The sequence below is a fragment of the Peromyscus californicus genome, unplaced genomic scaffold, assembly GCF_007827085.1.
Source record: "Peromyscus californicus insignis strain IS unplaced genomic scaffold, ASM782708v3 Scaffold_4__1_contigs__length_199733344, whole genome shotgun sequence".
Lineage (NCBI taxonomy): Eukaryota > Metazoa > Chordata > Mammalia > Rodentia > Cricetidae > Peromyscus > Peromyscus californicus.
Window position 1 is genome coordinate 24,148,187 of NW_026294562.1, and position 27,052 is coordinate 24,175,238.

General features: G+C 42.9%; 1 protein-coding gene across 1 annotated transcript in view; it reads right to left on the reverse strand.

Annotated features, from left to right (window-relative positions):
* The window catches only part of LOC128124527 (free fatty acid receptor 4), a 92,508-nt gene that overhangs the window by 34,267 nt on the left and 31,189 nt on the right, over positions 1-27,052 (reverse strand). The window contains exons 3-9 of the mRNA XM_052760931.1: positions 12,667-12,819; positions 12,477-12,566; positions 11,449-11,589; positions 4,300-4,374; positions 3,202-3,266; positions 3,039-3,105; positions 1,258-1,305 (exon numbers count right to left, since the gene is read on the reverse strand). Coding sequence (XP_052616891.1) covers positions 1,258-1,305; positions 3,039-3,105; positions 3,202-3,266; positions 4,300-4,374; positions 11,449-11,589; positions 12,477-12,566; positions 12,667-12,819 — 639 coding nt within the window. The remainder of the gene's footprint in view (positions 1-1,257; positions 1,306-3,038; positions 3,106-3,201; positions 3,267-4,299; positions 4,375-11,448; positions 11,590-12,476; positions 12,567-12,666; positions 12,820-27,052) is intronic.

The following is a 27,052-nucleotide window of genomic DNA, read 5'->3' on the forward strand; positions in this document are numbered from 1 at the left end:
GGGGAGGGCAGTCTCTACTCCTGACTCAGATCAGGGCTTTAATGTTTATGAAATGCAGGACACAGAGTGCCAGCACGCACAGAAGAGAGGCTGCAGCATTCTGGTATGGCAATTTCATCTAGTTCTTCCAAGGGACCAGGAAGGTCTAGCAGAGATAATGGACAGGTCCTTTTGGAGAATTAGATAAAGCTAGAAAGAAGATGAAACCCAAAGTCTTATCATTGTTATAATCCCTTTTCTGCTGCTCTAATATAATACCACAGCCTGGGTAATTTATTTTTTTAAAAAAGTGAATTTATATTTCTCACAGTGTGAGAAGAGAGACTGAGAGGCCTGAGAGCATGGCTCCATAATCTCAGAGGGGCTGCTCACTGCATCATAACATGGCAAAGAGCATCCCAGGACAGGAGGCCCTGAAAGTGCCAGCTTAAGTCTCTCTTCCTTTTCTTGGGAAGCTGGTGATGCCCTGTGCCTTCTGGCTCCACCCTCATTTATCTGAATTACCTCTAAATATACCCATCGAGAAATGGTACGTACATGAACTTGGGGACGGAGCTTTCAACACATGAACTCTAAGGGGTGACATTCAAACCACAGCTGTGACAGTGAGTAGAAATGGGTTAGCTCAGACAGTGGATACAGAGGGATTGGTTGGGGGGCTGTCCTGTGGGAAGTGGAGGAAGGTTCTCCAGGAAGTGGGCTTCTGAATGGTGATTAAAACAGAGGTAAAATCCAGGACCCAGTAAGAATCTTTTTCTCTGTTTCAGATCACAGTTACAGTACGTTGTAGGAAGGGCTGCTGAGAACAGCACCCCAGGGCTGGATTTGGGCCATACAGTGTCTCCAGCCAATCATTCATGCAGACAAGAGCTATGGAGCCCTGTCAAGCACCAAGCTCAGTTGCTGCCCCTAGAGAACCAAGAACAGAAGGGAATGGAAGTGTTTCAGTGTGCACTCATGCATTCACACACACACACATACTCTCTCTCTCTCTCTCTCTCTCTCTCTCTCTCTCTCTCTCTCTCTCTCTCTCTCTCTCATCTTCTCTTATTTTTCTTCTCTCAGGCCCCTTCTTTACTGAGAATCTGCTTCTTGACGGCCATTGGCCCAGCTACAGATTTGCAGCTTGGACCCTCTGTGCGCCCGCTGTCTACACCTAAGGCACGAGTACAGCAGACTCTACGGATAGGGAGGAAGAGAGAGCACCCACCATGCCTCCAGTCCTGAGGGATGAGGCAGGGTCATGGCCGCCCTTACCTGAAATGTGAAGTACTCGTCCGCAGGGGCATTCAGCATGTTGCAGATCTGTGAAGCGAGAGACAGAGTCCTTCTGAAACATGGTGAGGTCGGGGCCACGTAAGCCCACGGGGGTGGAGTAAGAGTTTCCCACGAAGCTCTTGGCAGCTTGGTAAACACATTAGCACACATTCCCTGGGTTAGGCCATGTCTAATTAGCCTACGATAGGCTCACTGAAGTCACCTCCTCTTCTGCTACATCGCTGACGTACATTTAGTGCCATCTTTACTCCTCCCCACATCCCATGTGACGGCCTTCGACTTCCAACAACTCCTCAGCCCAAGCAAAAGAGAAAGGTGAGCAGGAAGGCCGTCCTGCTGAGGCAGGTGTGAGCAAGCACTGGACTTGCTTTCTATTCTCATAAAGCAAGGTGGTGTGGAGGGGTAAGAGGAAAAGGCCAGGCAGTGTTTCAGTTGCTCCAAAGTGAGAATTCCCTATGAGATACTGCTCTTACAGCCGGGATTCAGAGACTGTTTCTCATATCCATTTTGAGTTGCTCTGAATTATCTGTGCCTGGGTCATGTGCACAAACGGGTCTTAACACAAGACTATTTTTACTTCAACCAAAGTCCAACTTAAAGTGATAGTATTTCAAGCCTGGATGGTAACGGTTGAGTAGTCCTCTCCTTTTAAAGATGAGGACATTAAAGTCCACAAAAGTTTAGTGCTCTGTTCACATTCACTGGATGAACCTTGAATTGTCATCTCCAAAGAGGGCTGGTGGGATGGGTTTTCCTGGCTAGGGTGTGGGGATAACACCAGGGTTGTATAAGTTGCCCATTCACCTGGTGTAAACACTTCCACTGTGAAGGGTATAGGCTACCAACATTTACCTGATCACAAAATTCCTGAAAAACACCTGACAGTTTTGGGTGAGGTCTGAAGGTTTATCTCACCTACCACTCCAAGCTCTGTGAGCTATGGAAACTGCTGGTGTTAAATGCTTTCTAAGAGTGGATAAAACATATCTACTCTTTTTACACTAGTCTTACAAAGAAAATGTGGAAATCTTCTGAAGCGTTTGTATTTTTGTGTGTGTGCATATTTACTTTTGGGGGGTTTAGTTTACTTGTTTCTTTGTGTGAATCTGGATTTCCCTATGCAGCTCTGCTTTGTGTGGGATTAGCAATCCTCTTGCCTCAGCCTCCTCACTATTGGGATTATAAGCACACACTCCCACACACCCTCATCTTGCTACTTCTGTGAGTGTTGATACTTTAAGAACTTGAGGACTCTTTGGTCATTGTTAATTTCACGATCTAATTTGAATGTTTGACATTATTTCATGGACTTGTGGACCCTCCCAAGTGTGGTTTGAAGATGCAAACCAATTGATTCTTTTCTTCTAACTTTCCTATCATGGACATGTTTCAGAGAACATATTCATAGTCATATTAAGATTGCTGAGCACTTGAGATGGAAGGGAACTTGTTGAGAGTCACAGCCTCTGACTTTGAATATCCATGGCTTTAAGTGAATATCTAAAAATTATGATTCTTCAGAATAATAACGTGAAAAACGTATGAATCTTTCTCAAGTTAACTAAATATTTTCATATAATTTCAACGCCCTGATTAACTTACATTGTCTTTCCTAGCTTCCTTCCCTTTCTCCTGTACCAAAGAAAGTGGTCATCTCACCCTTATCTCACACGTTCTTGGCTCAACTATTGTATTTACCTTGTAACTAACAAGAGTTTCACACACTGTTAGTTAGCATTTAAGTTTGTCTAATGACTTACGAATCCATTTTCAGCAACGTATGTTGGCAATCCACTAAGGAGTGTCCAGTGGTCTGCCGGCGGTGACCTTGGAGAAGATTTAAAAAGTTATTGGAATATATAAAAATGATCAGGTACAAAACCCCAGCGGCAACTCCCATGGCTATTTCAGGGAAACACGTACGGAATCACGTTAATCTCTTCTTTTCCGTGTAAAATGTAGTCGATGACTTTATAAAAGATGATTTCCTAGGAGGGAAGGAGATTGTGAGCACAGTATTATTTCCCACAAAAGTGATCTTCCCTGGAGGATGTGTGCTTTAAAATTCTTAATAAGTAGCATCTGATTTCCTGGCCATAGTTTTCTGTATAATGTAAGTTACTAAACTACTTAGATATTAGTTACAGGCTTGTAATCAGACAGGAGACAGTATGGACTGCATCCACACAATAAGAGAGGGCTCAGTGTCATTTTAAAAAGCTGAATTTACCCAAACAGCTTTTGGGGGAATCTGATAACTAAACCACCAACAACTCTGTCTTTACTTTTAATTGATTGCTTCTCGTTGTCCATGTGTAGCTGACATTAATGACTTCATTAGGGAAAAAACCTACACTTTATCACCTGCAAGCAGACACCGATCATGCCGTGAGCACACAGCCTTCTCTCACAGCCCATCTCAGCAGGCACCTCCCACAACAGAGGTCCATGCTGGAAGGGCCTGGGGCAGGTGAAGAATCTGAGGCCCCGACAAGACCTTCCACTTGTTTTCCATGAGCTGAGAATATGGTGGTGGAGAAGCGAATGCTCTTCCTGCCTCCATGAAGCTTGCAGTCGAGTGTGGCAGTAAACCTAACCCAGTCCCCGGGGGTCCCCATCCTGCCCAACTAAAAAAGAGCCCAAGCGCTTCCTAAAACATTGTGCTGACATATGTTGGTGGTACACGCCTTTCATCCCAGCACTCGGGAGGCAGAGGCAGGCAGTTCTCTGTGAGTTCAAGACCATCCTGGTCTACAGAGTGAGTTCCAGGACAACCAGGGCTGTTACACAGAGAAACCCAGCACCAATGGCTCTGATGCCTCCCTCATACAGAGAACCACAGACCCACCCACCAAGTTTAGGGTTTGCGGCAAAGGAAAGCAAGAATTTAATGAGATGTGAAGGTCCACCCTGCTGTATGGGACAGAGCTTGGCAGGGTTCCAGTGAAATTTCTTTCCTCTGACCACCTCAGATTCTTGGCACCGTACCCAGATAGCACTGAAGAAGATGTTCACATTTACCCTGCCATCTGGAGTCTTTGGTCCTTTATAAGGTTCAACTTCTCCAAGCTTGATTGGCCACTCATCATAAAATTCCTAGGGGCAATTATATTTAAACATTATTAAACAGCCGGGCGGTGGTGGCTCACGCCTTTAATCCCAGCACTTGGGAGGCAGAGGCAGGTGGATCTCTGTGAGTTCGAGGCCAGCCTGGACTACCAAGTGAGTTCCAGGAAAGGTGCAAAGCTACACAGAGAAACCCTGTCTTGAAAAACCAAAAAAAATAAAAAAATAAATAAAATAAATAAAAAAAAATAAATAAACATTATTAAACAAACTGTCCCACAATTCACCATACCTTATCTAAATTTTATGCACTCGCATACTTTATGTTAATCTACATAGTTCTGGAATTTTAGGCTTGAAAAAAACTCCTGTAATTCTCAGCAATATTGCTTATGAATCTGTGACTATGTACAAGTTGCTTGTCTTTTATTTATCTGTAAAATGGGGATAGCTCAACTTCAGCTTTCTGTGATGATTTATCTTTGGTGGAAGAGCAAAGACTAGAGAGACAAGCTAGTCTTTTCAACAAATTGTGTTGGAACAACAACATCAAGGAAGAAAGGAAATCTTGTTTCTTTAACAAAAAAAATATAACTCAGAATGACTTATAGGCCTACTATAAATCACAAAACTATAAGAATTCTGGAAGTCGACACAAGAGAAAATCTAGATGAGCTTGAGTTTGAAGAGACTTTTTAGACATAGAACCAGGGCACACTATATAAAGAAAAAAGTATTGGACAGTATTACAATTTAAAATGTCTGCTGTAGAAATGTTTCTCACAAAAAAGGATGAAAAGACTGGGAGAAAAATATTTGTAATACAGGACTAGTATCCAGAATATCCTCTAATTTGTTCAGGCTAGCCTTAAGTTCAAGTTATTCCCCTGCCTCAGCTCCAGAGTACTGGGATTGCAAATACATGCTATCACTTCTGGTTGCAAAGATCTCTTAAGATCTAACCATCAGGAAGCAGAAAACTCAATTTAAAAATGGTCAAGAGATCTAAACAGACATTTCACCAAATGAGAAACACCATGGTAAGTAAGCACATGAAAACTGTTCAACATCATGTGTGGCTGGGAACTGAAAATTCAAACAACGATACACCACCACATGTCTTGAAATGGATGAAACCCAAATACAGAGACCACTAACTCCTGGGGAGAATGTAGATATGCAGAAAGGATAGTCACTTGGGAAGACAGATTGACAGTGCTTTGTAAAGATAAACAGTCTCCCTGAATGATCCAACAACTGGACTTTCTGCCATTTACTCAATGAGTTGAAAACATGTATACACAAAAATCCATACATGATGTCTACAGCAGCTTTATTCACAATTGCTCCAAATTAGAAGCAACCATAATGTCCTTCACTATGTGAGAAACAGACTGCCTTAGGATGCACTATTATTCACTAACAAAAATATGTGAGCTCTAGCGAGGATGTGGAATTGACCCATCTGTCTATCAGTAAATGAATGGATAAAGAAAATGTGGAGCATAGACTTAGTGAGACAACTACCCAGCCAGAGAAGAAAAGAAAAGAAACAAAACATGCCATGTTAGTGTTAGTAAGACTGTTAGTACCATGTCAGTGTTAGGAAAGCTGGAGAGCTGTGCTAAGAGAGATAGGCTAGGCACAGAAAGACAAAATATGGTCTGATGTTCATGTGGAATCTGAAAAAGTCAAACACAGAAGCAGAGGGTATAATGTAGTTACCAGGAGCTCAAGGTTGTCAAGACAGGGAGGGGCTGTGCAAATACCACAGTGTTCCAGCCAGGTCATAAGTTCGCAGGATTTATTACAGAAAAACACGACCAAAGTGAATATGTACTATATGTTTCAAAGTTGTTAAAAGACTAGATTTAAATGGTATCACCACTACATAAAGTGATCAACATGCTAATTACTTCACTGTAACCATTTCGTAATGTATGCATAAATGAAAATATCACACTGTACCCCATAAGTATGTTCAGCTGTGCTTTTTTTTAATCTTAAGAAATAAAAATTTTAAATGAGTTATCAGAAATTCAAGCATGGTGGAACATGTAGAACTCAGAAGGCTGAGGCAGGAGCGTTGTCTTGAGTTTGAGGCTACCCTGGTCTAAATACGGTGAGTACTAGGCCTGTTGGGGCTACATAGTGAGACTCTGACTCAAGAAGATAACAAAAGGCACAGTAGAGAAGGCACATGAGAGAGACAGATGAGAGCCAGCCTCAGACCATCAGTTTTCTAACCCATGTCCCCACCTAGCTTTCTCTCTCTCCTCGTCTATCCCACCTGTGTTTAGTACTCACGGTCATCTTAGCAGGCCATCTCAACTCCATTCTTGACCTCTATTACTCGCTTTCCTTCTTATTTTAGATTTACCTCTCCTTATTCTTTTGCTTTTTTCTCTTCCCCAAGAACATGATCTGCCTTGCAGGGCCCCTGTGCCTCAGCCTTCTGAGAGACAAGACTATTCTACATTGTCCTATAGCATGTCTTAATTCATCTTCAGTCTACCTCTCACCTAAATTCCCTCATTGCCCTGACTGTTTTGCCCCTTTATTTCTCTCTTCCACTTTGTTTTCTGTCTCCCCAATACCAATTACGGGTCTTACAGTGATTTCTTCTTATTCCCTCTGACACTGCTGACACCCATGATAACTAAATAGGAGTACACGTAGTGTTATCAAGATCCCTTTATTTCCTAAGATGATTAGTACTTCAGGGGTGATTCTTGCACAATCAACTATTACTCTATTTTCCTAGTGTATCTACCCACCTCTGGATATCGACTGTTGTTACAGGGTAGGGCTGGGAATAAAGTATGGTTCTCTGGTGTTTTACAAAGGAGAATGGTGTCTCAACTATAACCTAGCCTCTTCTGCATATTGTAAACACTCCCATCTGGAGAAAAAAATGTGACCTAAATTTAAAATAGTTTTTTTTAATGCAATCGACAATCTAACTCCTGATACACAAATCTAAATACAGAATACATGAAAACCCAAGACAACATATTCCCTCTAAAATATAACAAATACCACAGTAAATGCTCCCAATGACAGTGACTTAGATGAAATTCCAGACAAAGAATTTCCAAGGGAGTAAGGATAAATATGTTCAAAGAAATGAAAAGAAACAAAGGCAGATGTCTGAGTAAATTCCATGAGAACATATAAACAGGTGGATAAAATAAGGAAGTCAATGTAAGATCTGAAAATGAAGTATGATAAAGAGACAAACATACTGAAGAAAAACCAGGCTGAAATGATGCTGGATATGAAAATTTCACTAAGCCAAATAGAAAGCTCAGTGGGCAACCTCACTAATAGAATGGTTCACAGGAAGGGAGAACACCAGGACTTGAAGATAAGATACAGGAATTGGTACATTCAGTTGAAAACAACAATAAATTTATATAAAAACAGAAACAGAATATACAAGAACTTTGGGATACTGTGAAAAGATCAAATTTATTAATTATGGATATAGAAGGAGAATAACACCATGCAAAAGGCATAGAAAATATCTTCAATACGATCAGCAGAAAATTGCCTGAACCTAGAGAGGTCCATCGAAGTAGAAGAGGCATATAGAAATCCAAAGGGGTAAGACCCTGGGATAAAACCCAAACCAACCTCCTACATCATGTCACTGTTAAAACACTGACTATACAGCACAAGGAACGCAGTGGCAAGAGAGAACAAAGTCACATGCAAAGGCAGCTCATGTGTGCTAAAGGAGTTTATGATTGCTAAGTCAGTTCTGCAGAGGATGTTGGGCAGAATTTTTCAGACTGAAGAAAACGGTGAGCACATTCAAGGGCAGTAGGGAAAAAATTAAAGGGTATGGTATGACTGTGGTTAAACAAATGAGGATTAGAAAAACACCAGACTCTACATAATCAACAAAATGACATGAATTATTACACACCTTTAAATAATAACTCTTCAGTGTCTTAGTTCCCAAATCAGAAGACACAAACTGACATATTGAGTCAAAAAGAAGGAGAGAGAGAGAGAGAGAGAGAGAGAGAGAGAGAGAGAGAGAGAGAGAGAGAGAGAAGGAGGGAGGGAGGGAGGGAGGAAGGAAGGAAGGAAGGAAAGAAGGAAGGAAGGAAGACCAGAATCCATCTTGTTTCTGCCGCCAAGAAACACATTTTGCCTTCAAAACAGATTTGGTGTTAGGGCAAAGGGATGAAAAAAAAAGTATTTCAAGCAAAAGGAACCAGGAAATAGGAGTCAATATCTTGGCATTTGACAAAATAGACTTCAAACCAATTTAACTTGGAGATCAAGAAGGTCATCACCTCATACTGATTAATGGAACAATCCATCAAAAGGATGTTTCATTTCTGTAAACTAATTATACATAAAAAAGACAAGGAGTAATTTAGATACTAGAAATTGCAAATCAAGTTTCCTTTTAAGAAGGACATTTGCAATTCTAAACATATATACCACAAACATGGGTACACACAATTTTATAAGACATTATATAAAGTCACAGATTAACCTTAACACAATAAAAGAGTGATTTCAATATCTTACTCTCACCAATAAATAGGTCATCCTGACAAAAAATATAGAAACCAGGGAGTTATATGACATCCTACATAAAATAGACTTAATAGATGTCCTCAGAACATTCTATCTAAACACTAAAGAATGCACATTCTTCTCGGCAACCCATGGAACTTTCTCTAAAATAAGATCACATTTTAGGATACAATGCAAGTGGATTACTTGTCTGCTGCTATGTAAAATATCATGACCAAAAGCAGCTGAAGGAAAAAAGGCTTTATTTTAGCTTATAGTTTCAGAAGGACGGAGTCCATGACGGCAGGAAAGGCATGGTTTGGTGGTAGATCAGGAAGCTGGTGGATCACATTTCCACTCACACATGGACAGCAAAAAGAGAGACTGGGGAGGAGGCAAGAGTATAAACCTCAAAGCCTCCCACTACCACGTTCGATGATGTACCTCCTCCAATAAAGCTCCCCTTCCTACAGGTTCCATAACCTCCTGAAACAGCGCCACCAGCTGGAGACCAAGTGTTAAAATATATGGACCCATGAAGGACATCGTTCATTCAAACCACCACAGTACTCATCAACAAATACATGAAAATTGAAATAGCTTCTTGTATTATATCTGACAATATGGAATACAGCTAGAAATCAACAGGAAGAGAATGCCCAGAAAATATGCAAACTTAGGGAGATTACATCTGAATGTGAATGGGTCACTAAAGAAATTAGAAAATTCTTAGATTTAAAAAAAAATGAAGATATGGGATATGGTGGAAGCAGTTCTAAGGGACACCACAGCTGTATGTGCCTACATTGAAAGAACCAAAGATTTCTCGAACAGGCAGCTTAAGGATGCACCTTATGGCCTTGAAAAAACAAGAACAAGTCAACCCCCAAAGCAGTGTACAAAAAGAAATAATTGAAATCATGGAAGAAATTAATAATAAGAAAAATTTGAAGATACAAATAATCAATGAAACAAAGAGTTTATCTTTCAAAAGATAAACAGGAGCAACAAACTGCTAACCAAACTAGTCAGACAAGACGGAGAGAGAGAGAGAGAGAGAGAGAGAGAGAGAGAGAGAGAGAGAGAGAGAGAGAGAGAGAGAGAGAGAGAATGCTCATGTTAATAAAACTAAAGAAGAAAAGGGGGGAGATTACAACAAATACCAAGGAAATTCAGAAAATCCTCAGAACACATCTTGACAACTTATAGTCTACCAAACTGGGAGAAAAAAAAAAACTAAAGAAATGGGTGAGTTAGATGAGTACGACGATGACCTACCTATCAAAGTTAAACCAAGAGAGATCAGTAATTTAAACAGATCGATAGCAAACAAGATTCAAGCAGTAATAAAAAAATATCTCCCAACTAAAAGAAAAAGTACAGACCCAAGTGGATTCACTGCTCTGCAAAGAGCTAACGCCAATCCTTTCAAATTATTCCACAAAACCAAAAAGGAAGAAATGCTTCTAAACTCATTTTGCAAAGCCAATATTACCATATTATTCTGGTATCCAAATAAGACACACACAGAGACATTACAGGTCATTTCCCCTGATAAATGTAGATGGCAAAAGTTCCCAGTAAAGTATTTGCAAACTGAACTCAAGAACACATTCAAAAGATTGTTAATCATGATCAAGTCGGTTTGAAGTTCAGAGACAGTTTAATACATGCAAATCAATGGATGTAATTCATCATATACATGGACTCAAGTACAGAAATCACATGGTCATTTAATAGAAGCAGAAAAAGCTTTTGACAAAATGAAACATCCTTTCATAACCCCGAAGGAACTAGGGATGAAAGGAACATATCTCAACGTAATAAAGGATTTGTAGGATAAACTACAGCCAACATTGCGGTAAATGGGAAAAATCTAGAAGTATTTCCACTAAGACCAAGAAGAAGACAAGGACGTCCACTCTTTCCACTCCTGTTCAACATAATGCTTGAAGTCTTAGCTAGGACAATAAAACAAGGGAATGAAAGGAAAGGGTCAGAGACAGGAAAGGAAGGCGTCAATATACCCATATTTGCAGATGACATGATCCTTTACGTAAAAGACCCCAATGACTCCACCACAAAAGCCCTTAGAACTGGCAGTCATGTTCATCAAAGCAGCGGGTCACAAAGATACCAGTAGCCTTTCTATACATACCCATGGTTCCTTAGGCTGAGCTACTCGGTATATACCACACTAGTGCAACCTTTTAACAATAGGAAATCTGGTGGTGGGAGTGGGGTCGATGATACTGGGATTCTGCCTTTTCTGCTCCATTTATTATAAGCATAAACTAGTCTAAAATTTAAGGCTAATAATTAATCAAAGCAAGAGACTTGCTGGTGATAGATATAGGTATGGAGTAGATAAGCCAAATTTTAAGCCTGAGTCACTTTGCTTCCTGCTGCTCACATGAGCCTACGTGCCGTGCCTTTGTGGCTCTAGTGCTTGCTATCAGTCATGACTGGTTATTTACAGTGTATCCATTGGTCAATGGACCATGTTTCATTTGGGTACACATTCTCTAGGTGACCTGAGGGGAGATGAGGCATATGGAACATGAAAACCTTCTCCTTGGTCATGTCCAGAAGACCAATGGAGTAGCGCTCGCAGTTGAGGTATGCTCTGATGGTGTACAGTGCTTTATGAAACTGCCGCTCAACATCGGTGAGCTCTTCGAATACTTTATTGGCCGACCACATAAGGATCTGAAAGTGAGCATTAAAAAGAAAACAGAGCAGAATGAGAGAGAGTGGAGGGAGAGGGAGAGAGACAGACACAGAGAAAACATTAATTAAAAAAAACATGAAGTATATCCAAAAATGAACACATCTCACAAGAAACTGCAGTTCTGTTTTCAACCCCCAACAACGTCGTGAGTTCTCTAAGCAGGGTGGCGTGCAATCATGGGTCATAAACCCATGACCTTTTCCAAGCCATGCGTTCATGAAAGGGGAGAACACATGATCAGTCCAGCATAAAGGACAAATGCTCTCAATCTTTGCAAAGGATTGAGTATCAGTGGGCTGCCGCTGGACCTTATGGGTAGGAAGTCACATAACTCCTCCATGCGTCCTTAGCTAATCAAAGTTAGCCAAACCTGGAAAGTTGGAATAGGGAGGACCCTAGACACGTTCATCTCAAGGCCCACTCCTGTACTGTACGGATGAGGGACCTGAGTATCCTGGCTGCGGATATTCCTCTTCACCCCTCCATCTCTTGGAAACAATAAACCACAAATGAATGATTCTTTTCCTACAATGACCCAGGGACTGAGAACTTTAAGTGAGAACTTGTAACAATTTAGTAGTCACCCCAGCCATATGACGTGGGTTCTGTAATCACCACTACATCACAGGTGAGGGATCCACAGGCAATCAGAACCTACACTGAACAAGCCCAGCCAGTTGTACATACAGATGGAGGGCTGAAGGCTGGGAGAGAAGGCAGTGAGGATACCTAGACTAAGGTCTGGGGATCTGCTCCATGTGGCTTAAGCCCTCATGAGGGATAAGAGGGGTCTGATTGTTGATGCTCCTGGGTCCCTCTGCCAGAGCAGACGAGCAGGGAATGACTACTGTTATTGTCCCATTACCTGGCTTCTCCGGGACTCCACACTGTACAGGTAGCCGGTGTGCTGCAGCCTTAGGGCGACAGCAACAAAGCTGAGGTACTTGGAAAAGACCTACAGGCCACAGAGAGGAACAAGTTACAGTTGGATCCCTTCTTTTGGTTGTGCAAGTCACTTCCTGTGTGTGTCGGGTTGGACACTGGGTTAGCATTACCTCCTCATCCTGCTTGGAAAACTCAGGAGCGCTGATTTTGTTCACCGCCATGACCACAGCAAGGACCTCCTTTCCCATCACAATCGGGATTGCCAGCAGGTTCTTGGTGACATACCCAGTTTGCTTGTCCATAAAGTCAGAAAAATGACTGTTCTAGGGGGAAGGAAAATGTTCATGAGCTTGCCAGAATAGAACAGAATCATAGAGTGGTAGTTTCTAAGACACGCTCTAATTAAAATCCTACCAACAGACGGCAGGGTCTCCGATACAGTGGTTCCATCCTCAACCCCTACCCCACGTCATTTTCTATGACCAGTGTGTGATGAAACTGTCTGTGTTGGAATGTTCATTTCCCACCCGAGGAGAAGCTTATCTGGATCAGGCAGAGGTTGGAGCAGGAGGAAAGGGGTGGTATCCCAACCTGGAGGAAAGTGAGGCGCTAAGAAGATGAGGGGGCACGGAGTTACAGCAGTGTGTGCAGGGAGGGGAACACCCGGGCACCGGGACAGCATTCTTTAACGGCAAATGCAAAACGTCCAGTTGAAACCACCAACCCCTCTAGCAAAGCATAAGAAAAAAATCAGTAATCTCTCAAGACCACTGGTTCTCAACCCTTGACAAGCCTCTATCTCCAAGAACATTTACATTGCAATGCATAACAGTGGCAAAATTACAGTTATAAAGTAGCAATGAAATTTCAGAATTTTATGGCCGGGGGTCCCCACAACTGGAACTGTTAAAGGGTTGCAGCATTAGGAAGGTTGAGAACCACTGCTCAAGAGCCTTCTAACCTCTTCCACTTGAGGAATATAGTAGTGACTACTTGGTCACTTCCAGAACTTTCTCTGTGATTAGACAAAGACGTCTCTATTTTCTATTTATTTTTCTAAGTTTATGTGATGCTTTTCATCACTTAACATCATTTTAGGGACTCCCCCCAAGAGTGAGGCATGTGGCTGTGGACCCTCAGATTCTTAGATGACACCCCACACAACTGTCCCCTATTGAGTTGTCTGTTCATAGTTTCTCTCTCTGTGAGCAACGCTGCACCAATCATTCCTGGTTTTGTTTTTATGAGATGGATTTCCAGAGTGAAGACCCCTTTGGCTGGAGGAACGGGTTGCATGAAATTATGTATGCAGATTTGTTCATGAAATGTGAAACTTTCTTTCCTTTTCTTGAAAATATTTTTTTTCTCTTAAATGCTTCTTGACTATGGTTCCCCTCCCTCTACTCCTCCCAGTTCCTGCCCACCTCCCCTCGGTCCACATCCACCCCCTTTCTGTCTCATTTGAAAACAAACGGGCTTCTTGGGGATAGTAATACTGTATAATATAGTAAGATAAAACAAAAACTAACACATTGGAGTAGGATAAAACAAACAGAAGGCACAGGAAACAGAGACCCATCCTTCACACACTCAGGAATCCCATAAAAACAGTAAACTGGAAGCCAAGATGTACATGCAAAAGACCTGTAGGGCAAAAAGAGATAAAAAAACAAAAAAACATATAAAATAAAATAAGATAAAATTTTAAAAAAGAAAAGAAATTTTTATAAAGAGGAAAAGGAAGCTCCAAAGATGCCCTGGTGTTCATTTTTTGTGGGCATCACTGCTGGGCATGCAGCCCGCACTTAAGAGTAGTTCATGTCCCTAGTGAGAATCCACTGGAGAAAGCTAGATTTTCATTCACAAGTAGTTATCAACTGGAGATGGCTTCTGGCTGAGGGATGTGTGCTTTTCTCCTCTCAGCTCTACAACCCTGTCTGGTACAGAGCCATGCAGGCCCTGGTGTGCAGCCTCAGTCTCTGTGAGTTCACATGCGCATTGATCTTGTTGACTTAGAAAGCCTTGTTTTCTTGGTGTCCTCTATCCCTTTTTCTTGCACTTTTTCTGCCTCCTCTTCTGCAGGTACCCTTGAGCCCTGAGGGGAGGGTTTGATCAAGACATCTCTCTTAGGACTGACTGTTCCAGGGTCTCTCACTCTCTGCATGTCTGGCTGTGGGTCTCGGTATTTGTTCCCATCTGCTGCAGGAGGAGGCCTCTCTGATGATGGCTGAACAAGGCACTGATTATGAGTATAGCAGAATGTCATTAGGAGTCAGTTTATTCCATAGCAATCATATGAGCAGGAATTTGGGGACCGGGTGTGCATGACCAAATAAAAGGGTCAGTGATTCTTGATGGTCTAAACAAGTTAAAAGAAGAACTTTTAATGACAGGAAGCTGAGAAATAGCCCTCTTACTCTGTTTCTTACTTATTGGGGAAGCTGGTCATTAACTGCTTAGGTGCTGCTCAGTCAGACTGGTTGGAGAAAAGGCTGAATAAGGCTGACGTTTCTTAGTGATTTTCTCAAATTACCAAGTCTTTGTTTCATTGTTCTTTCATTGTTTTTGTTTGTTTTATTTTACTGATTTCAATAAATAGTTGGATTATTTCTTGCCATTTGGGGTATGATTTCTTCTTTTTGTTCTAGAGTTTTCAGGTGTGCTGTTAAATTACTAATATGAGACCTCTCCAATTTTTTATGTAGGGACTTAGTGCTATGACCTTACCTCTTAGAACCACCTTCATGGTATCCCGTAAGTTTGGATATGTTGTGTATCGTTTTCATTTTTATTTTATTTATTGATTAATTAATGTTTTAAAGACAGGTCTCACCATGTAGCCCTGGCTGTCCTGAAACTTGCTATGTAGACCAGGCTGGCCTTGAACTCAGAGATCCACCTGCCTCTGGCCTCCCGAGTACTGGGATTTCAGGCATGTGCCATCACGTTTGGTGCATTAAAATTCGTGCCCCCTTGGATTGTTGCATGAGATCACCTTGCCACTGCCAGTACTTACCAGTTCTCCAAAGATTTCTCAAACTAAGATCTTTCCTTTCATTTTTTTTTAATTTTTTTGAGAGATGGGACAGAAATGGATCTTTTTGGATACAAACTCCTACAGCTGCAGGAGGTAATGTTGATGCACGGCAAGACCTGATTGCTGAGTTTGGAGAGCAAGTTTGCTCCAAGTCAAGGGCTTGAGAAATAGAAATTTCAGAGAACACTCACTCTAGAAGGATGAGACTCACTGGCCCAGGAGTTGCTCTCCACAAGCTGACCTCAGAGCCCCATTTCTGAAGACACCACCCACACAACTCATTGAATGTGGAGATATAAAGCCGGTGCCTACATGGAGCCTTCATCCCTATGTTCTAGTGTCTGCGGTTCAGGAAGGTATTCTGCATGCTACCAAAGGAGAAATGTAAACACTAACCTAGAATTTTGTTTCGTTTTTAAGATAGTGGTATTTGATTTTACCTTAGGTCCCTGGGCTATCTAGTCTCAAGTAGTAGTTAACTGAGCAACCACTATGAGGCAATCATTTCATTTAGTTGTCTCCATTCTCAGGGGTGGAAACTCAGTCCATTACAGTGACTAGACCTCAGACACCGATCTGCACCCAGGCTGATCAGAGTACTGCCATGGCTTCTCTGTCACCATCTTCGTGGCTCCCATGATCAGCAGCAACCACCTCTGCATCTTTGTCTAGGTGTCGCCTACACACTCACCTGTGTGCACACTGCTACCCAGATGACAGCTGTGTGTGGTCAGTGTGTGCTGAAAAAGGAAGACCTTGGGGACCTTGGGGACTGTTCCAGACCTTCCATCCTGCCTTTCCGACCTCGAACAAATTCTTATTACAGAGACAGAAATGTCAGTCATAAGCCATGCCATTTGTAAAGGATCCTTGTCAAAAATCCAATAAGGCTAAGAAGTGAAAACTCCTCATTAACTGGCAAATGCGATGGAAAGGTAAAGAGTGATTCCGACTTCACTTAAAACTTCGGCTGCAACCTTCCTTTGCTGCAGATTCTACTGCAGTGGCCAAAGCATGGTAAAGCTGCAGAGAGGCAGAGTGGAGGTAGGGCACTGGCCAGAGTCAGGAGCCTGGATTCTGTCCCAGCTCTTCTCATTCACTGACCTCTGCCATGGACTCTGGGGCAGACGCTGTTCTGTGACCTCTAACTCCCCATCTGATATAGGCGAGGGTTGGGCTAACGATTCACCAGGTCTTCCCTTTTCAGATACCCCACACTTGAAGTTCTTTGTCCTGCATCTGCTCACCCAACAGACCTGTGGTTTTCAGCATTGGTTGCATATGCGTACCACCTGGGGAGCCCATGTACCAAACTAAGAGTCTGCTATGGTTGGTCTGTTAGGAGTCACAAACATCAGCATTATTAATTTGATTTAATGTATAGTTGGGGTTGGAAAGCACCACTCTAGGGGCCGAAGTGCTTATAATCTACAGATGTAGAGAGCAATGAGGCCTCAGACTCCCACTGAGCTCAGCATGTCTGGCTTCAACGTGCTTCTCCATCCAACTCTGAACATCAGGAGTGCTGAGGAAAATAGGGAGAGGCTTTCCCCCTGGCCCACCATCCTTACAGCAAAGGTCCAGGGATGGGACAGGCCAGGGGCACATCACCCTTGAAGCAATTCTTGCTGTTACCTCCTCCCTACCAGAAGTCATTTTACCCAATTCTCAGGAAAAAAAAAAAAAAGTCTCAGAAAAAAAAAATTGCACACATCAGATTCTGAAGGTGGATGTCTTTGTAATTTGGGAGATGTGAAGAAGCACGTTCTCATCAGAAGACTTCGGGTGTGGGGACACAGCCTGTCAGCTGGGGTCAAGAGAAGCTGTCTTAGAGCACATATCAACCCTTGTACCTGAGGCGTCCAGCAGTTGTTTGCAGAATGGTGCTAATGTTTGACACACTGATCCTCCCTGTCTGTGCAAGCCTCCTGTAATCAGCTTCAGGAGGTATTTGGAGATTATCTCCGACCTCTCAGCTGCCCTTAGTCATGAGCCAGCTTCTGGACCCTGAGCAGAAGGCACTTCAAGGGCTGCCCTCTGACTCATCTCCTCCCGTCAGAACAGCGGAGTCCCCTCCTGTTAATAGTAAATCACAGTAATGGGACATGGTGTAAGAAAGCCCTGCTGGAGAAACTGCAGGCTGGTGCTCCTGGTGCTTCCCAGTGAGGGATTATGGGGGATTAGCATTTTCTAATGCTTTTCTAAAATGACCGTGTGTGTGTCACTGGTCAGAAGAAAGAGTTGATTTTCTGTTTCCATAAGGAGAATAGCAATGCCTTGTATAAGCACGGTGCTGTCTTGGTCTTCAGCAGGGTGCAAACACTTCCTTATACAATGGAAATTTGTGACAATTGGAATTCGTGATTGGTCATCCCAGTCGTGGGGGAGGGGCCAATTGCACTGAATCACTTAAATCCACCTTTGTGATGATTCAAATCAATTATTTTAACCTTTGAACAGTACAAATGCTTTCTTTTTTTTTGCACAGTGGATCTATGGATGGAAGAATCTGTTTATGAGCCAGTTCATCCCAGAGAAACCTCCAAGGGTTGTGATGGAGGAGCGTGAGAAAGTTTCCCTGTGCTAGCTAGCCGTTGGTGTGCTGGCTAATCACCCGGTGGGCTTGGCAGAATGGTAGTCCCCAATTTGATTTAAAAAACCAAACAACAACAACAAAACCCTAACAAACAAAAAACACTTCGAGACTCTCTTACACTAAAAAGTTGTATTCACTGCTCCTCTGAAATTCCAGCTTCACTGGGCGTCTTGTATTTTGTTAACTGTAGCCAGGCTCAGACTGCCATCTCCTTCCCATCAGACCCCCCCCTTGTCTCTGACAAGACCTCTGCCCCACTACAGGAAGGGCCACCTACCTTTTTCACATCTGGGACATTAACAGCTTTCTTCACATGAGCAACCCAGCCAACTATCCCAATGTCCAGTGGAAACACGACTTCTCTGTCAGGGGCCACAAGGTTGTCCTCCAACTTAGAAGTTGGGGTGATGTTCAGCAGCCTGGAGGCCACTTCAGGCATGCCGTTTCTTGCTCGGCATGTGAACATACTGCAGCGGTCAGCCTGTAGAAGCTGAGCCAGCCTCTGCAGGGCCCTGTGAGCCACCTGCTCAGCGCTGCCTGCCTCGTCCTGCATATACTGCAGTAGCTCCAGGCACAGGGCTGACTCCTCCACCTGCGTCACCTCAGGGAGAGACATGCTGGCCTGGACCCCTGGCTGGCTGTTTTTGAAGATCAGCCCCGGCGCCTCCACCCGAAGCTTCTTGTCAAAGTACTCCTTGGCAAACTGAGGGTTCTCTTCCAGGTATCTCTCCACAGCATTTTGGCTGATCTCACCCATGGTGTGGCTTGTGTTGCTGCTGCTATCCGGAGAGGAGGGTTCCTCAGAGTGACACCTGGACCAGTATGACAAGAAGGAACTACATCCTGGTCAAAATCATCAAGGAAGCTCCAGGTGGTACCTCATTAAGGCCCCGAAAGGGAAGCAGGAGCGGTCCTTTCAAACTGCCTGGGACGTGACACAAGACCTCGGCTTATGGCAGCCAGGATGCTGTGGATTAAAGAGTTAAGTCACAAAATCCCTCAGCACTAGGAGCCCCTAAGTCCTCAGAGAATCATCAGAGAATCTTTGAACAGCCAGGCAAGAGTCCAGCGGCAATGTCTGTTCCAGAAGAATAACTCAACTGTTGCTGTCCACAGCCAAGAATAATCACCGACCGCTCCCTTGGTTACCTTACATAGCATAGGTAGCCCTTAAACTGCTCTTGTGTGACAGCCATCAGGATGGCTTGTATACAGACCTCAGACCTACTTGGGGTTTGGGGTATGGTGTATGTAGCAGCTTTAACCATTTCGGTGAGCGTTGGCAAGGGAGACAGGAGGGTTCAGCATCCAAGCAGCACAAAAATGAATATAAACTCTTCCCTCTTCTCAAAAGCCTTTTCATCTACCCAGTTGTTCTGTCTACTCTTTTGTTGTGGAATATTATTTTAACTAAGCAAGGATGTGTTACATTCATTTATGCTTCCTTTGTTAACAATGTAAAGATGTATTACTTTTGTTTGTGCTGCATTTGTTTAATTATGTAAAGATGTGTTGCATTTGTTTCAACTTGCCTGCCTAAGGTACCTGATTGGTCTAATAAAAAAGCTGAACAGCCAATAGCTGGGCAGGAGAGAAATAGGAAGGGCTGGCGGGCAGAGAGAATAAATGAGAGAAGAGAGGAAAAGAGAAGAAGAAGAGAATGAGGGAGAAAGAGAGGGGCATGCCAGGGGCCAGAAGCCAGGCAGCCACCAGCCAGACATGGAGACAGCAGGAAAGTAAGATATACAGAAACGAAGGAAGGAAGAGAGGGAGGGAGGGAGGGAGGGAGGGAGGGAGGGAGGGAGGGAGGGATGGACGGAGGAAGGTAAAAAGCCCCGAGGCAAAACATAGATGAAGAGAAACAGGATAAGTTATAAGAGCTAGCAAGAAATGAGCCTAAGCTAAGGCCAAGCATTCATAACTAATAAGTCTCTAGGTCATGATTTGGGAGCTGGTTGATGTCCCCCCAAAAAGAAAGCCTGGTACACTCTTTCCCTAAAAGTCTCCCTTCTCAATGGTCCTCACGTTAGAGAGAGTGATCTTGGAACCACTTTAAAGGAACGAGACCGGACCGCATTACTAAGAGAGTTTTCAAAAAATATTCCTGCAGTCTAAGTGCAGGGGAAGCACAGATTACAGGACTACAGAGCGACCTTGCCACCCCTAACTGGCTTTTCTGCCTCTAAGCATATTGGTTTGCTTAATATAACAAATAAACATAAGCATATTTCTTTTCAGTAGTAGTAGCTTGGGGTCATGCATTCTTTCCCCTCCAAGGCAGCTTAGAGCTGTCATCTGTTGCTAGGATCCTTGACATCTCAGGGGTTGCTAGTGAGCAGAGCACACACAGCACTACTAAGTTTGGTTTAATGTTTATTTTATTAAGCTTTAGTGTCTATTAAGCACACTTCCTCAAGCAAAACTATCACACATCTCCTAAATCAAACTAAACATTTTCCAATCCAGTTAGCTTGAATATTTAAGGGCTGACTCCAAGTCCTGATGAGTCTTTTAACTGTTTCAATAAAGCTTCAAACATCACAAGATAAAAATTGAAATGAAAAATGATGAATACAAAATAGTAGGGTATCCCCCTTAGATTGGCTTCTAAAGGACAATGTGCGGGTCTCATTTATGTCTATAAATGCAAAGTTCTGCTTCACCAGAATGATAGTAATCTTAGTCACAAAAGAGAGAGCTTGAAGCTGCAGAGCCCAGGTTGTGAACTGAAATTCTTAGTTGCAACATGGTTTTCCCAGGGGAATAGAACCCACACCAGCATTAGTAAGTTAAGCCTATTTGTATGGTGGTGATATCATAAGGTGCCCACATTTTCTTATTCCTGCGGTGTGACACTCAAGTCTCCTCTTGGGAGGGATTTTGGCAGGTGACTGCTTCCTTCATCCTTAGAGGATGGCACTAGGTCCTAGTCAGGATATGGAAAACCCAAATCAAGCAACAACAGGCAGTGAGATTGGATCAGTAATAAGCTTCCTCTCAAAATAAAAGACAGCAGAGAGAACAAGCAGAGATGAGGAGTCTAGGAATGTTGACCGAGCCCTAGAGATGAGTCTAGGAATGTCGACCAAGCCCTAGAGATAGGTCTAGGAATGTTGACCGAGCCCCAATTACAGGGCTTCAGAGACCATACTGGGGGGTTTGGAGATTTTGAGATAGGTAAGGACTCTTCTTTACAGTTTAACCTGGTAGCAGGATGATGCTGGACTTTTAGAGTAAGTTTGGAAGAGTCCTTCTCTATGGCTACAGAGATGGATCAACTATTCAGAGCACTTTGTTTACTGCCCTTGCAGAGGGCCAGAGTTCAGATCCCAGCACCCACTTAGGTAACCATAACCACCTGTAACTCTGACTCCAGTGGACCCAATGCCTGCTTCTAGCCTCTGAGGGCATCCTCACACATATATGCATATACTTACACACACACACACACACACACACACACACACACACACACACACACACACATTTTAAATCTTTTTAAAAAAGAGTTCCCTTTCTTTCAATTCTACAAAACAGTTCGAGAAGTACTAGCTCTTCTTTAAAAGTCTGGTAAAGTTCTACAGCAAAGGCGTCTCATCCTATCAAGCTGCTTTCATTCCAGGAATACAAGAGTGGTTCGCCACAGACAAATCAGTACACATAACACTGGGGCTCAGCAGTTAAGAGTGTTTACTGCTCTATCAGAGGACCCAGTTCAGATCTCAGCACCAACGTCAGGTGGCTCACATACACTTGTAATACCAAGGATTCATACCTCTGACCTCTGAGGGCACACACAAACACACATAAGTTAAAAAAAAAAGTAATAATACAGCACATAAGTAAAATCACAGGCGAGCCGGGCGGTGGTGGCGCACGCCTTTAATCCCAGCACTCGGGAGGCAGAGCCAGGCGGATCTCTGTGAGTTCGAGGCCAGCCTGGGCTACCAAGTGAGTCCCAGGAAAGGCGCAAAGCTACACAGAGAAACCCTGTCTCGAAAAAACCAAAAAAAAAAAAAAAAAAAAAATCACAGGCAAAACCCACCAAGCTTCAATGGACAATTCCACCCAAACCTATCACTCAGGTGACCTGGTTAAACAAAATAAAATTGAAAAGCCATGAATATAGGAAAGGAACTTGTGAGGAGGGGTGACTAGGAGATAATGGGCTGAGAATAATCAGAATTCATTATATACATGTATGGCATTGTCAAAAACCAATTTAACAAAAAATTATTTTAAATGGCATCAAAAATTAGCAAATAATCTGAATAGATACTTTTCAAACAGACAAATACAAATTATGAATAGATATGTGAGAAAAATACTGCATGTAGTCAGGTATAAGAGAAGTGTAAATTGAAGCTATATTAAGGCTATATCTCATTTCGGTAGAATAGTTGCTACCAGAACAACAGATGCTGGCAAGCATGTGAATAAAATGAGAGTAGGTGTGTAAATTATCACAGTCACTGTGGTAAGCAGGATGGACAGTCCTCAAAGGAACTACAGAACTAGCAAAGATCCAGCAAGGCGACTCCTACATATGTCAGTACAGAAGAGACACTGGCATGCTTGTGTTTGTCGTGGCATTATTCACAATAGTTAAGAGGTGGAATCAAGCCGGGAATGGTGACACACACCTTTAATGCCAGAAGAAGCCAGAGGTAGACGGATCTCTGTGAGTTTGAGGCCAGCCTGGTCTACAAAGGGAGTTCCAGGACAGCCAGGCCTGTTACATAAAGAAACTCTGTCTGAAAAAAAAAAATGGGTAGAATCAGCCTCTAGGTCCATCAACAAATGAAGAACAAATATAATTTGCATATAATATATAGTTATAAATTATATGTAGATATATAATTTATATATAGTGGAGTATTATTCAGCAAAAAAATAAATTCTATCATATGTCAGAAATTGGATAAAACTGGAGTCCAGTGTGTTAAACAAAATAAGCCAGGAAGGGGTTGGAGACGGGTGTGTGTGTGTGTGTGTGTGTGTGTGTGTGTGTGTGTGTGTGTGTGTGTAGAAGAGCAGATAATCAATATATGCTATAAGAATGTATAGAATACAACATTGAATCCCATTAATTTGGCACAATTAACATATTAAACGTTAGAATAAAAATGTGATCTTACAGTCCTGAGTAAGATTAATTGGAAAAAATAAATACTTGCGTCAGCATATGAATTTATAATGTATACTGCATTTGGGTCATCATCAAATGTGATTCCTTAGACTGTTTTAAAAAATCATTCTTTTTAATCTTTGGTTATACTTTCCTGATGGGTGTTAAGACTATGTAGGTGACCAAAAAATTAACCCTTTCTTTATCATCCAAGTCAGCTGAGGGTCTGGTCCTCAAGGATGACTTGAGCTTTGGCGGTACCCCTGGCTCCTATAATTAATCAGTCTCTCTCTCTCTCTCTCTCTCTCTCTCTCTCTCTCTCTCTCTCTCTCTCTCTCTCTCTCTCTCTCCAGTGTGTCACTTGTTGGGGAGGAGTCAGGCTCTTGCTGACTATAGTAAAAAGTACTTCCTTGGGAAGCATGGAGGACATTGTCTTCCGTGTTGACTCTTCTTTGTAGAACGTACACTGCTTAGGTCCAGCCTCTGGCTCTGGTCTCCATCAGACAGGTGACCTGACAGAGCTTTGGGACCCTTTGCAGACGGCCCATAGTCTCCTAGGGCCTAGTTGACCTTGGAAGGTAAAGACCAAAACATTTGCCTTTTGGTTCCTATAATCACACTGGTACAGACCTCCGTGGTTACTGAACACCCAGAAAGCCAATTACACCAGTCTGCTGCCCTTCACCTCTTCCCATTTTATAAAATATTTATTTTAAGCCAGATGGTAGTGTCACAACAAACAAACAAACAAAATTGATTTTATTCTATGTGTACCAACGTATTGCCTGCATATGTGTGTGTGAGTGTGTGTGTGTGTGTGTGTGTGTGTGTGTGTGTGTGTGTGTGTATACACATGCATAGTTGGTACCTGCAGAGGGATCCCCTGGAACTAGAGTTATGGATAACTGAGCCGTCATGTGGATTCTGGGAATCGAACCCGAGTTCTCTGCAAGAACAAAAAGTTTTCTATACCACTGAGCCAGGCACTTTTAACTTTTGTGTATCTTTTAGATAAAGCTTAGGTAAAAACCAAACACTTTACCCTGAAAAGTCATTGATTTCAGTGAAGGAAGGTAAGTCAGTATCTGTTTTGTGCCAATGATGTGTCTCATAGAAGAAAGGAGATGGCCGCTGTCAACCTTGAAGTGAGGCATGGCAGAAATGAACGTTACGTGAATTTTATGCAAACTTAAAACACAATTCTACTCATAAAAAGAGCCAGAAAAATGTTGTCAAATGACGTATTTGTTTTGTTTTTGACATTTTATCTGTAGAAAAATTGAAAACATACAAGAGGTACAAAGAAAAATAAATCTCCAATGTCTCAAATCCTATTGCATAGAGGTAACCACTGTGAATATTTCCCCTTTGGATACATCTGTATGTACGTTTGAAAAGTTATTTATGATGTTCAAAGCATCAGTTGACCTGAATTCACATATTTGTAATCATGAAGAAATCCAGGATAGAATGCCAAAATAAACTGTTTTTCTTTGCTGGGATCTAAAACATCATGGTTTGAGAGAAGCGTGGGAGAGGAGGAGGCGGGGGAGAAGAGGAGGGAGGGGGAAGGGAAGAGAGGAGGGAGGGGAGAGGATTGATTGGTCGGCTTTCTAAACACCTAGCATATACATGAATACATACTGTTGAGAGAAGACACATTGAAACCCCCACATTTATTCGATACGCAGCAAGCATCGGAGCCACCAGGCTGTGTTCCAGGAGAACTGGCTGGAAGACCAGAGCGATTCCAGAACTTTTTTTTTCAGAAATACTCATCCAGAGGCAATGGGCTCAGCCAGAAGCACTGTGTCACTCAAGTTATGCAACAGGCAGACTTCTACTCTGAAGTCTGCAGAGGGGATACAAGGGATACAGTGAGGGGTCGGTGCCAGGGAGGTACCCTGAAGTCCTTGCCTGGGTGCAGAGATATGGACCATACACATCACAGAACACATGGTTCTGCCACACCCTCCTTGAGCACATCTTATTTGAGCTGGTTGGGATCACTGTTGGACTCTATCTGTGGGCTCAACCAACAGTGGGCCAAAAATATTCAAGGAAAAAGGCCCAGAAAGATCAAACCACAGACACAAAATGAATTTGCTGCAAAAGCACCCTGCTGAGCCCATGGGGAAACGTGATGTGCTGCACAGCCTGCTGTGGCCTCCTACAATGCCACAGACCCCAGCCTCTAGCGTGTGTGTTGGAATATTGGACACCTTGGGCTTGTTTATGAGCTGTGTGGTTAGGCTCTAATGTCCGTATCTCTACTGACCTCTTGTCATTATTTTCTAAACGATACAGTTAACAACTGTTTACATAGCAATATGCCACACTTGTGTCTACACTGAACACATAGTGTTCTGTTTTCTTGTCATTCCTTAAGTAATACAGTACAATAGCTATTTACAGAACACTGACGGTTTATTAAACATTCTAATCCAGAAAAGACTAAAATATACACAAGAATATAGATAGATAGATAGATAGATAGATAGATAGATAGATAGATAGATAGATAGATTACAGTTAAATGCATCTTTTTATTTAAAGAATTTGGACACTCTTGGATTTGAGGAGCCCATGGGGTACTGAAATCAAGCCCCTGTTGACATTGAGGGGCAAGTATGTGCATCCTTTGGTAACACTCGTTCAGTCAAGTTTCCCAGTTAGCCTGCTGGCCAGAAACAGTCTTCCCTAGTTGTGGAGTTAAAACATAGTCTCCAGTGCCACAGAGGCTGCAGGGAACAGAGTGGACACAGGAGCTGGGGGGAGCATAAAGTAGAGAACCAGGCAAATGGATGTCTAAAAGGTCACAGGAAGCTGAAGGAAGCCACAGATGTTTTTGCAAGGTGGCCAGATGTGGCTAAGGAGCTTGTTGAAGGGAACATCAACTTAGTTCTTGTGTGGTGTACCTCCTTTCCCCATCTCCTCTTATTTCAGGTATAGGTATGGCAAAAATAGTTGTCTGCTCTCAGACTTTGGGCAAAAGAGACACAAATACTTTCTTGGCAAAAAAAATCACTGAATCTCATTTGGTCAAAATCTTCCTTTGGACCACTTTGACGGAATGACAACTCCGAATGCCAAGGAAAGGGTAGTAAACTGTGTCATGCCACAGGCCAACCATCGGCCAATCAGCAGCCTTTTGGCTACTGACCACTAAGGTTGTGGGATTCGGTACCGCCCCTTTGTCCGCTCCTGAGCCAGTTTGCCCCACAGTTTTGGAAATAAATAAAAGCCCAATGTGGCTCAGAAATAAAACCGTACAGTAATTGGCAATCACCTTTTTCAGTGTGGCTTCAGAGAAGTGTGGCAACACAAGTGGACGATCAACCACTCAGCCACCGGCGCTGCAAAAATATTTCCCGTCCTGACCAGGTGACATTTCTAGAAAATATTTAACAGGGAGCGTTTTAGTTCTTCTAAAGATGATGAAACTAAAGAACAAATATTGACGCAAAGAGGACCACAGCTCCTCAAAGAGTGAAATATGCCCTTTTCAAAGGGGGGAAAAATATGTCCCGAAAATCCGCACAAGAGGTCCTGAACACTAATGTCCCAGGCTGCATCATAGGTCCCTTTCTCACTCAGTGAAGCCATCATCATCACACCATGGCCACGTAGGCCTCCAGCCAGGACAACAGGGCCTGGAGGCCACCCCAGACCGCAGCTGGCTGCCGCTTGGTGCCCGGGCCAGTTCTTGGCCCCGTGGATCGTCTGGGCTGGAGAGTTTGGCTCCACAGAGACCACCCTGCGCGGACCTCCGAGCAGAGGCGACGGCGGGCGGTG